Source organism: Balaenoptera acutorostrata, chromosome 1 (assembly GCF_949987535.1).
Source record: "Balaenoptera acutorostrata chromosome 1, mBalAcu1.1, whole genome shotgun sequence".
NCBI classification, from domain to species: domain Eukaryota; kingdom Metazoa; phylum Chordata; class Mammalia; order Artiodactyla; family Balaenopteridae; genus Balaenoptera; species Balaenoptera acutorostrata.
In genome coordinates this window covers 182,527,071-182,539,736 of record NC_080064.1, presented here as the reverse complement: position 1 = coordinate 182,539,736, position 12,666 = coordinate 182,527,071, and the positions used below count along the sequence as shown (strand labels likewise).

General features: G+C 38.1%; 1 protein-coding gene across 5 annotated transcripts in view; it reads right to left on the bottom strand.

Annotated features, from left to right (window-relative positions):
• Window positions 1-565: 565 nt before the first annotated feature.
• The window catches only part of GPATCH2 (G-patch domain containing 2), a 170,748-nt gene continuing 158,647 nt past the window's right edge, over window positions 566-12,666 (bottom strand). For 4 of the 5 annotated variants that reach the window (XM_007173523.2, XM_057552784.1, XM_028164336.2 and 1 more), the window contains one exon: window positions 566-8,588. In XM_007173523.2, the coding sequence (XP_007173585.1) occupies window positions 8,368-8,588 (221 nt within the window). In that variant the 3' untranslated portion in view covers window positions 566-8,367. The remainder of the gene's footprint in view (window positions 8,589-12,666) is intronic. The other variant, XM_028164334.2, reaches the window with a different exon arrangement.

Below are 12,666 nucleotides of genomic sequence, written 5' to 3'. Positions count from 1 at the left end.
CTGGGCTTGGATGTGGGCAAAGGTTTGGAGATTACCTAATCTGGTTCTTCTAGGACAGTCTTTCTCAACTGCGTACTCATCCTCAGGTATCTTTCTGAGAGTGGAGTTTGAGAATCTCAACTTTTTTAAGTCCTTTCCTGGTGATTCCTATGCACTCTGAAGTTTGGCACTGTTTTAGAATATAGTCTTGAAAAGATTCTGTGAAAAGACAGAATTTCAAATTAAGCATCTCAAGCAAGAGATCTAAGGCATTTGTCATAGCATTAGTATTACTCCTGGGCCAACGTCCCTCTCACTGGGTTCTGTATCTCCCAGTTCTGTGAGATCAGTAGCATATACTAGAGCCATGGTAGGTTCCAAAGGCCTTGATGGGCATGGCCAATGGTTCCTGGATGATTTTCAGTCAGCTGGTAAGAAATTATTGAGTGCAGGTGGTAGTTAAATTCTGTATTTTTATTGTTTCTAGGTTCTAGTCGAATGGATTTTTAAAAAACTTATTATTTGGAGTCGTAGCAGAAGTTTATTATTAAGAGTATGCCCATCAATGGTTATGAAATCAGGAAGATTGTTTAATATCACTTGTCTTTATTGGGAACTGTTAGCAAAGTAAAAATACAATAACACTTCTGACCTTCTCCCCTCAACCAGAAAAGCAAACAAACAAGGACAATTTATCACTTTATTAGAAACTAGAGAAGAGATGGTACCTAATTTAGAGCACCTACTATTTGCCAGACACTGCTAGGGTGTATTGTGTGCATTATTACATTTAACCCTCATAACTCAATAAGGTAGCTATTATTATTTCTTACTTCAGCAAAAAAGGGTGAAACGTGAGATTAGCCTCAAAAAATACAGACGGCATTAGGGCTGGGCACTGAATCTAGTTTGGAATAATTCCAATGCCTGAGCCTTTTATGTCATATAATGTCAACATAACAGAAGCAGCTATGGGTAAAAATGAACCCTCCTTGTTTCTAGTCAAACCCTATCATTCTTCAAGGAGCAGCTCCAATCCCACCACTTCATGCAGCCCCTCCCTGGCATTCCTTAGAATTTTTTTCTTGGCACAAGTCATTTAATACTTATAAACATATTTTTATCATTTTTTTCACATTTTAGTATTTCTGAAATTGGGATGGAGGCATCTTGCCAGGGGTAGAGGATCATAGTTTGCCAGTGCTTTTTTTCTTCTTTCTTAATGATACATAAAATTAAGGTTCCTCTTAAACTTGATGGCATCTTAGACTCAATGAAATATGGTAGATGTTGCTTTGATATTTAACGGTCTGGACGTGTCATATTGAGATTATGTAAAAATAGTATAACCGTAGCATAAACAACTATGGCAGAACTAGTGGTCGCAAACATCCACATGCTTCCCTACTTCCAGCAGCTTCCCTGAAATCCAGTTGGGCCCGTGTGACCAAATCTGGCCAATGGATCCTGAACAGTGACACGTCTCACCCCGGGCCAAGGCAGTTAAGTGCTGGTGTGCTTCTTCTATCTCTCTGTCCCTGCCACAGCAAACTTAGGAGCCAGTAGATAGTAAACACTTATTTAACAGATTTACGGTAATATATACTCACGTGATAAGTGGACCATGAAGCCTCCTTCTGCTGAGCTTCTACTAAGCGAAAACCCATTACTTTATACACCTGACATTTTAAGTAGCGGCCCTGGGGTGCGGCCCCTTGTTCCTTTTCCTCTCCATGAACTTCATTACCGGTGTGCTCAGCTAAACGTCTACAGGCAACATTCCTTTATAATAAAAGGGTCTGGGGATGGGGGGCAGAAATAACCTTAGAAAGAGGAACACAGGAAAAAAGGATTGGATTTCTAGTATCTAAAGTAAAGTTCAAAATGTAAGGCTCTTCCTCCAAACTGGAAATATTTTCAGCCTAGGCCCACTTGCTTCTTGAGAAGACTTCAGGACTGACAAATCTCTAGAGCAAGATAACTCTCCAGTACTCATCCTTTTCAGAATGCAATTCTGGATTTACTTTTTGTATTGTCTCAGGACAATCCTGTTTGTGAATATGCCTCACGGTATCAATCTGAATTTCCTGGATCTGAAAAAAGTGAAGAGAAAGACTGTTTGCTTTTATGTAATCAGAGTCTCTGGAATTTAATCCTATATCCTATTTATGGCTGAGCCAGCCATTCAAAATTAAAACGAACCTTTCATCCATGTGTATCATAAATGGGCATTTATCAGGATTATTTGATTTTGCAATCCATCTGAAGACGTAACCTGAATTTGTTTTCTTTCCGTTTCACTATGTAATTACCATGCAACAATAACAAAAGTGACATGTTTGAAGAACAGATAAAATGCTGTAAATTGGCCAGTAATGGTGATATTTCCTCATCTTCTGAAAAACCCATTTATTCTCTCTCTCAACAAATCAAGGCATTGTCAGCCCATCCTCTTCGCGTGGCCAGAGGGGCTCCACCAATTTCTAGATGTAAGTGAGTCCTGGAATGCAGATGAGGGCGACTAACCAAGGCTTTCAGCGCAGGCAGCTGGTTTTTCCTTGCCTCAATTTCTAAATCATCCATAATGGGGCCAAGACCTCCCACGCACTAAAAAGAGCGAGCTGACATGCTGGACAAACTGTTAATTTTTTCCTGAAGAAGCTGCTATATTGCACATCTGTCACTGCGGCGCGCAGACAATTACTCAGTGAGCGGGGAAAAAGAATCTGCTGCTTGTTTCTAGCTGAGTTGTTAAGGGACATAATGGAGAAACACAACGGGACAGGAGTCAAACCACGCGGGTTTCCTGTGTGCTCGCGATTGTTGCCTCGTTTTGGAAGGCTGTCCCATGATATTAAAATAGGGGAAGTAGACGAACATGTGTGGAAAGAAATCAGGAGTGATGCAATTAAAGGTGAGGTGTATAAAGATGCGGGAGGGGCAAGAACCAAGCCTTATAGATTCCGGACCACCCTGCTGACTGCTGAGAGCCTACAGGCACGATGGTCGTTGTTTTACAAATATTGTGGTTTTGTACTTGAAATTTCACAATTTTAATGTGCGCTGTAAAGTTTTTCACATGCACTTAAACAATTGTTTTGTAAACTCTGTACCTCCTACATGCAGCGTGGATTATCTATAGTTTCCATAATCAATTATAGCCATCAAGAAAGAACTTTAGAATTAGATTAGCCACACAGGTATCTAATGGAACCTTAATTCCACGCCCACCTCCCCAACTCATTTGCTCATCAAAACTATGAAATTCTGGCGTTTGAAGAAATTCACTTCAATAAGCGATATAAGAATTCGTATATATAAGTATGTATATATATACATACTTATATATATAAAATATATATGTATTAAGTATATAATGAACTCACATACTATTTTAAGTATATAATGAGCTTGTATACTATTTCTCATCCTTTCTGCTTTTATTAAAGAATGCTGCCTTTAGGAAGAAATAAACATTTCCTTGAAATGTAATAGGAAGATGAAAACAGGTAGAAAATAGTTTTGATTGTTCTTTTTGCTTGGGAGGCTATCATAATACAGTCTTGTCTTCACCATCTTAGAGCTGAAACATCAAGTATTATACACAGATTTAAAATGCTAGTAATTTATTTCGAGTATTCAAACTAAGGAAAAAAAACAACTAAAGAAACACAAAACTTGCCTTCAGTTGTTACCTAACTTCATCCTCGAAAGACTAAAGAGTAAACATGGGACATTCTGATACTGCAACAGGAATGAGGTCGGTGAATCTGAGAATGATTTAAACTCTCTGACAATTCAAAGACAGAAGACGACTCTAATGTACAGATAAGACCCAAAGTGGCAATAGTAGATCATACTCCTGGTAGTTAATGGCACTGACTCGCTAGAGCCAAATCTGGATCTACTTAAAATGTCAGGTGTGTAAAGTAATGAGCCTTTGCCTAGTAGGAACCCAGCAGAAGGGGCCTTCATGGTCCACTTGTCAGTTGAGTATATATTACTGCAAGCCTGTTAAATAAATGAGTATTTAATACCTATTGGATTAAAAAAAAAATCCATATACTCTAGCAACTCACAACTCAGTTTTTTGGGAGAAAAGAAAATTTTATCAACATAGTGAGATGCTTTCCTACAGCCAACAGAACTCAACGTTTTAATGAGTATTATAAAATATTTTAAAAATCCAGACAGGTTTCTGAGAGGTACAATTTCCCAGAAGGAAATGGAGGGACTGTAACACATATGGTCCTGATGGATATTTCAAGTGTCAGAGAGAATTTGCACTCGCTACTTTAGAATCAGAATCTCTGAGCGGAAAGAGACCCTAAGCCGGTTAGTCTAGCCCAGTTTCAGAGAAAACAAAAAAAACCTGGAAAATGTAGTAGAACAGGTCACAATCAGCTGTGAGTAAATGAAATCAAATATATTTACCAATTTTTTTTCTCTAAAATTTTTCGGAAAATGTTGACATTTTCCGGGGCTTAAAGATTGACAATGAATTTAACTGCACTGTTTGATGTTGTCAATGGGTAGTAACTAAAAAAAAAAAAAAATAAAGTCCTTTCAACTCTATTTTTTATTACTTTTAGAAGGGAACATTTAAAGCACAAAGACAATGACTGCTTATAAATAACATTCTCTAACATTGTGTTTATTCTTTCATTCTTTGTTGTACTATTAATATACCTTTCTACTAAAAGAAAAAAAATCCAAAATATTCTTTGCTAAACAACTTCATTTTACAATACCAATTTAGGTCAATTTTTTTTTTTTTTTTTTTTAGAAAGACAGAGTACAGGAGGAAATGGTTTAAAAAGGCATGTCAACAGTGATTTTTCTCTCTCATGAAATATCTGCTCAAAATGAAAATATATTGAAGAGAAGCAATTGTCAGTTCAATTAATTGCAAGAATATCAATTCACAATGCTAAAATAAGAATATTAATAGAATGCAATTATTTTGCCATCATGTCTGTATATTGCACACATATGTGCCCTGTAAACATACCTATATGTATACATTAGGCATATCTTTAACCCTACTTGTCCTAACTTCTGTTTGATAGCAACAGCGTGTGTTATAAAATCTATGTTTTAAAATGCTAAGACCAATTAATTGGTAAATTTTAGTTAGCAACGGATTTTCTTTTAAAGGGGTACCATATAATTAAAAAATAAAAGCAAATAAATTTGAGGGGGGAACATAGCCTTAAAAATTGTATTTGGGGAGAAAGAAGGAAAAAAGGAGGGAAGGAAGGAAGGAAGGAAGGAAATGACCCCAACACACAATCTGGTTAATCTCAAGTATGACACGTATATAAAGGCAAAACGTTGAAGTGCTAATGTAGCGACACTCACTCTCGGCTACTGCTGGGACTGGATAATTTGGCTAGTAGTGGAAGAGACCAATGTACTCTCTAAAATTTTTAGTACAAGCAATTAATTTGATATGAGGCTTTAGATACTGTAGAAGAGTTGGCTTTATGAAGAAGAGAAAAATCTAACCACCTTTTTAAGGAGATATGATTGATACATTCTAAAGGATGAATTCCTTTGGATGCTTTGGGTTCTATGGGCATAGGAGCCCGTAAAAATTTATAACTCTCTATAAAACATAAATTAGTGAACTTCATATCTTAAAAGATATTCGACTTACATTACACATTGCATTTTTCAATGGTGTTTATTTCTCCGATTCAGTTCAGGTCCAAGCAGAACTTCAGGTGTGCCTTGATTTTTCTTAAATTTCCCTGAAAGGTGAAGGGATGTATGTGCTCCTGGTGCATGTCTGTGTGAGAGCAGAGGGGGGATGCTTGGGATGTTGCCACCTCTCTGCTTTGAGTACTGATTCATGTATTCTGTACAGTTAAACACTTCCATAGGATATGAGATGTTTGAAATCCTGTGAGTCACAGAGAGGGCACTAAATGTCAAGATTGAGACCTTTCTTCTATCAGGGGAAAATATAAAGATGAATCGTTTTGGGGGGCTGAGTTAGAGAACACCCAAGCTCAGTGATATCTTAGAGAAGGTTTGCTTCGGAAGGTTGGTACCTGTCCAGGAGGACAAGAAAAAGTATTCATACAGCTGCAATATTTAGTTAAGGAGTTCCCCCGTGACAGCTGGTATATATGGTCTGTTCTTCTTCACTGTGAGGGTTAGAACATGGTAAAGTGAAAAAGAACGGTCAAGTCCTTAGGAATTTAGGATCAATCAGTCTCACAATAATCTCATTGTGTGTTATCAGTGGTTCCACATTTGGCTTTTCAAAATTCTAGGATTTTAGAAGATCTTCAGGCAATGCAATTAAACAAACAAACAAACAAACAAAAAGAAACTTTCGAACAGATCCTAGAGCACTGTATACTACCATAAAGAAGTTTTAAACTGGAATATAGACAGTTTTGCCCCTTACATAGATAGAATGAGTAGTCAACAAAAACCTTCTTTTAAAAATGGCGAATTTCCAGGTAACAAACTTGTAGAAAAGAATCACACAACAAGGTTACTTCATCCAATAAGAATGCTCACCTGATAGCCTAAGAAGAGCATAAGAGCAACTCACCTGGTAGTCTATAGTCCCCTAACCAACTTGTCCTTTTACCATGATACTCCTAGGAAAGAAGATCATTCGTAAAAGGAACGCGTCCTTAAAAGGAAATCCGGCAAACCGTTAGGCCTTTCAAATAGCAGGCTGAACTTCCTCTCCCGAACTGGCAGTGTTTTCTTTAGGGGACCACCTGGGACAAGTCTATTACATGCACATGCTCCTCTCCCCCCCTTTAAAAAACTCTTGGGGAGTGACAAATTTCCAAAACCCTATTAGAGAGGAGCCCAGAGGTATTTTATCACAGTAACACGACTCTGTATGATACCATAATGGTGCAGATGTGTCATTATACGTTTGTCCAAGCCCATAGAATGTTCAATACCAAGAGTGAACTGTAATACTAACTGTGGACTTTGGGTGATTTTGATGTGTCAACGTAGGTTCATCAATTGTAACAGTGTCCCACTCTGGTGAGGGAAGTTGATAACAGGGAAGGCTGTGCATGTGTGGGAGCAGGGGCTTTGTGAGAAATATCTGTACCTTCCCCGTAATTTTGCTGTGAACCTAAAACTACTCTAGAAAAACAAAGGTTGAAAAAAATAAAAACATTAGAAGGGTGATTCACGTGAGTTATCTTGGCCTTCACTCAACCAACAAAGGCCATGATAAAGAGAATATTATTATTAGTCCTTAATAATGAAGATAACTAATCAATATCTAAACTAAGAGCAATTTAGAATCTCTGACGTTAGGAAGCAGATGATTCCGATATAACAATACGAGGCACAAAGTAAAAATGATTTGTTTTGCTTGGTTTGAACGTAACTGCTTAGATGTTAGAAAGGGTGAATCAGTACCATTCATTTTTTGTTCACCTTGTATATGGGCTGGACCATTGCCAGAAATCTGAATTCTTGGGAGAGCCACTTAAATCTTCGAATAAATTGAGTCGATATTCTAACTTACTCTGATGGTTAAAATTTAAAATCAGTTTACTACAGTTGAGTTGATCTTAAAAAAATATCAACCTTTGGGAAGAAAAGAGGTAGAAGGAAGTCTAGATTAATGGAATTTACAGTTCAGTCATGGTGAATTTAAAAAATATTTTCCTTTCCATAATTATTTTATGTTCTAAATGAGGTAAAATTTATAAAATCTGCATTAAAGTCATGTTGAGGGCACTCTGGTGATCACAACGATGAGGTTTATTTTTGTCGACATGTCAGAGGGAAACATTAATTGCTGTTTGTCAACTGTGAACTTCATACTACACTGTCCAAGGATAGACAATGGGTGTCACCCTGTTAGAGAATCCTAACAAAAAAGCCATATTCAAGGAATATGAAATTGGCCAGCCTTTCAAACACAGATGTGCTTAGGACTTCACTGATGTGATGATAGGTATTTTCAGTTACAACCGACAGGGCTGATGTGAAACACAATCCTTTCCGGCTAATCCCATTTTAGAAACATGTGGGCATGCTCAGTTGCCAGGGCATTGAGCACACACATGAATGAATCAAGCTAAGCATCAGAAATTATTGACATACAAGATCAAAATAAATAAGAGAAATTGAGCTGTTCTTTACACCTAGAATGTAAATCGCTGAAAATTTTTAAAAGGTAAAGGTTTTTACTTTAGCACCATGAATTGCGATGGAATCCCATTTCTATCACTGTGGCAGAACTGTACACAGCTAGGAAGCTAGAGTGACAAGTTTGAGGCTTTGATGTTAGATTTCGGCTTCAAAAATAGAAGCTATGTTGTAATTTTAGAACAATGGGATACATAGAGCAAATACAACTGGTAAAACATCTCTTCTTTGCTTTTCTTCTTAGGCGGATTTTCCTGAATTGGAGGCAGTGGTTGTGGGGATGCTTTTTGGTAGAGGAAATCCAAGTCCTAATCCTTTTGGCCTCTGCATGGCTTGAATCGGCTCAGCGATCCCCTTGCCATCTCGTCCGAGACCTGACCCAGGTGTCCAGCCCATGTTCTGGAGCATTCGATTTCCAATGTTGTTTTCTAGGATTGGCTGGGCGTTTTCTCCTACAAATCCTAAAATTAGAAAATGACAAAAAAAAAACACAAACAAACCCCAAAAACCACTGTTATTTATGAACACAAGTGAAGAGCCTCTTAGGCTAAGAAAACCACATTTTCCTAAGTTTTTCTTTCAACCAGGTACCCAGGAGGGTTGTTGATTCACCTTTGGATAAGGAGCTTGCTGTAGTAGAGGGATCAATGAAAAAAGGGCCTTGGTTAGTTTCAGCTCTACCACTTAGTAGCTGATTAAGTTATTTAACCTCTTTGGGCTTCTGACTTCTCATCTGTAAAACAGGCATAACACAAAGCCATCAAAACTCAACTACCAGGTCACATCTTGTGGTTACTCTTCCTTGACAATTAAAGAAGTGATCATCAAGCAACTAACATTAGAGATTGTGTAGGAAGAAAAGGGGTGAAAGTATTTTAAAACCACCTTTGTTTTAGTGAGAACATATTCAGTACGGTCTCCTATATCGGGGCTTCCCCAAAAGTCTGTTGTAGAACTTTGAGGGATATAGTAGTTGCCCACCATTCCATCCTGAGGGCTCCAGGGATAAAGACCTTTCCAAAGGTCTGCAGGATGCCTGTGGCATACCAGCTCAGTCGTGGGTCCAGCATGTTTCTGCTCTGAAATGTGGGCTATGTTTTCCTAGACAGTCTGAGGGTTGAAATGAGCAGTTGTTGACAAAATCGCTCACTACTCTCCAAGGCTTGTGAGTCAGATGTCTCTTTGGTACCAACCCACGTGCTCCCTGCACCCTTTCCCATCATCATCCATCTTTCCTCCCTGATTTGGGGTTATGACAGCACCTTCTACCTCACCTCACCACCCCCACCAAAACTGGGATTCTCTGTCCTACTCCTTCTCTAAGATTGTGTTTAGGATGGTGATACAAGGCACAGAAGGCTCCTTAAGCACCAGTAACAATAACAAAAAATATTATCTGTGGGACCGCAGCACATAGAGTTCTATTTCTTGACCTGGGTGATGGCTACACTAATGGCCAATTTATTATTGTGTTTTAAAACTGTATCTACACATTTCGATGTATTCTCTGGTATATGTATCTCACAGTAAAAATATATAATAATAGTAAAGAAAAGAAATGTCAGAGTTGAACTAACAGTATATTTAATCTGGTAATTTGTATCTGGCTTTCTGGGGAATAGCGAGTGGGTTGTTCCTTGTGATTCTAACTTACAGAAGGAAATTGCAAATAGAGATGAGTTTTATAACCGAAACTGATGAGTTTTATAACTGAAACTATAGAGTAATCATCAGTTGATTTTTGCAAGACCTTTACCAAACATTTTGATATTCTCAATCTTCAGTACATTTTCTGACTGAGAATAGAATACACTGTTGCCATTTGCTGACTTCATTATAGGGAGTGAGAACTGGGTTACCACAATAATGAGTTGGTTTTGGATTTGTCAAATTGGTTCTTAGCTCATTGAAACAAGTATCTTAACACGTAATAGAAAAAACCGGGCTTCCCTGGTGGCGCAGTGGTCGCTCAACCACTCGCTATTGGTCGCTCAACCTCCTTTTATGAGATTAAGACATGGGAGTGGAACAGCTCAGACTCAGCACAGCATCCGACAACCATAATTTCCTTTTCTTTTGTTCCTAGCAGTGCTAAATCCTTTAAGTCCTTTCCTGGGAGGCTCTCCTCCTGCTCGGGCAATTTTAGCAATACAGAACCTCCTAACCCTTCCGCAAACTCCTGCTCCCAGCCCCCTTGATGCTGGATCTCTTATATCTATTACAGCTGAGTCGGTCCTTTCCCCTCAAATCTTCCAAAGTGTACTGTGGATGGTAGTTCACTGGTGTAATTGGCTCAAGAGATGAAAATCTTGTATCGGTCTCTCTTAGCTGCTAATCTATCCAGCTGACTGCAAGCCTAATTGGCACCTTGTTTAGTAATTTGGCTCCTAAAGTGTTGTATTGATGTTGGATAAACAGCCAGTGGAAGGGGAGGTGACACATGCTGCTTCCCACATAACAGCTAGTGCCTTGCTTCAGTCCCAACCCTGCTTTCAGAAGGCTTTTAATGGCTTATGCTCATTCTTTCTTCCCATCCATCCTCTTTCCCCATTACTTTACTAGCCAGCTGAAGAGCAGGATTATTGTTATTATTATATGTGACGTTATTAGAATTGCAACTTATAATACTGTCCTCTGTTCTCAGTAACTAATTTAGGGACATGGGTTTTTTGATTGCTGTTAAGAAAAGAAACAGCATTGAGCACAGTTGGGGATGTGAGAAAGTGGTAGGTGTTACTACCTTTTGTCAAATGTTTTAATTATTTCTTAATATAGAAAAGCCTAATTCAGACCATTCTACATTTTATCTGCAATATTTCAGACATTTTTCACGGGAGTTTTGTTAAATAAAATCAGTTCAAATAGATAACTGCTTAAAAATACAAGCCACTTTTTAGAAAATGAAATGTAAAACTAGTTTCTTGGGGTTTTTTTCTTTTTTAAAAAATTTAATTAATTAATTGGCTGCGTTGGGTCTTCCTTGCTGCAGGCGGGCTTTCTCTAGTTGCGGCGAGCGGGGGTTACTCTTCGTTGTGGTGCGTGGGCTTCTCATTGCGGTGGCTTCTCTTGTTGTTGAGCACGGGCTCTAGGTGCGTGGGCTTCAGTAGCTGTGGCACGTGGGCTCTGTAGTTGTCGCTTGTGGGCTCTAGAGCACAGGCTCAGTAGCTGTGGTGCACAGGCTTAGTTGCTCCGCGGCATGTGGGATCTTCCTGGACCAGGGCTCGAATCCGTGTCCCTGCATTGGCAGGCAGATTCTTAACCACTGCGCCACCAGGGAAGCCAGATTTTTTTTTTCTTAAGTGATGAAAACTTTGCATAGTAGGGAGTGAAAGACATGGTCAGTATTGACATGTCTGGAGAGGGAGTGTTTTTATTAATAGATGTTTTGGTTATACAGAAACATTTTTTATGGAATGATTGTATATCAAAGAATAGTGTTTTCAGAGAACTAAAGAAATCTTAAAATAAAACTGTATTGTTCTGAAGGCACACAGGGATGTTTGTTGCTATAATATGATCAGGACCATTTATGGTCTACTTACTACGTACCTGGCATGTGGTTTAATTGCTAGGCATGTGACATTCGTTATCTCCATTCCTCATAACAGTTGTGCAGGGGGGAATTATAATGGGCCTCAGAGAGATGAAGTACTTGACCGTTACCACATCCTAAGCTAAGATTCAAACTTCGGTTAAGCTTACTCTTAAAGCCTACACACTTGCCATTACCTACACTGCCTCCCTATGAGAATTAATGGCAAATAAACAATTTTAGTGGAGATGATGTTCCAAACTATTAAAAAAAATTAATTGGGTTACATGTTAATTGCAATATTAACTTCTCTCAATTTGCATTTGGACAATATTCAGCATAGTACACACATTGACATACTTGGATAACTTAAAATATAATGGTGGAGCTCTTAGAGATTACCAGTGCTTCTGTAGCCATCATTTCTTTTGATCTTCTGTAGCAACCTGAAAGGTTATTATTGACTCCACTTACAGAAGAAACTGAGGTTTAAAGAGGAAATGCACCTGCCCAAAGTCAACGAATCAGAAAGTGCCCCAGTTAGAACTTGAATTTAGGACATCTGAGTCTTAATGTTATCCTTTCACTGAACATTGATCTTAAAATATTCTATCACCATTCGTTTCTATTATGTCATTTCTTCTGCCACATTTTCCCAAATGACTGAGATTTTAATATATCCATAAATTTCAAACTCCTGGGAAAAAAATGCTAAACTAGCATAGCAAGTCTGTTTGAAGAGTGTTTCAACTTTTTCCAATATTTAAATGACAATTTATGTTTTAGTTGTATTTATTGTAAACAGCATATACTGAATCTTGTTCTTTTATTCATTATGATAATCCTTGAATTTAATTGATGCATTTACTCCATTTACATTTATTGTGATTACTGATATATTTGGATTATTTTTACACTATTATGTAATGCTATTTACCTTGCTTTTTCTATACATTTTTGTTTCCTCCTTTCTGGCATCCATTGCTTGCTTATACAGCTTGAAAATT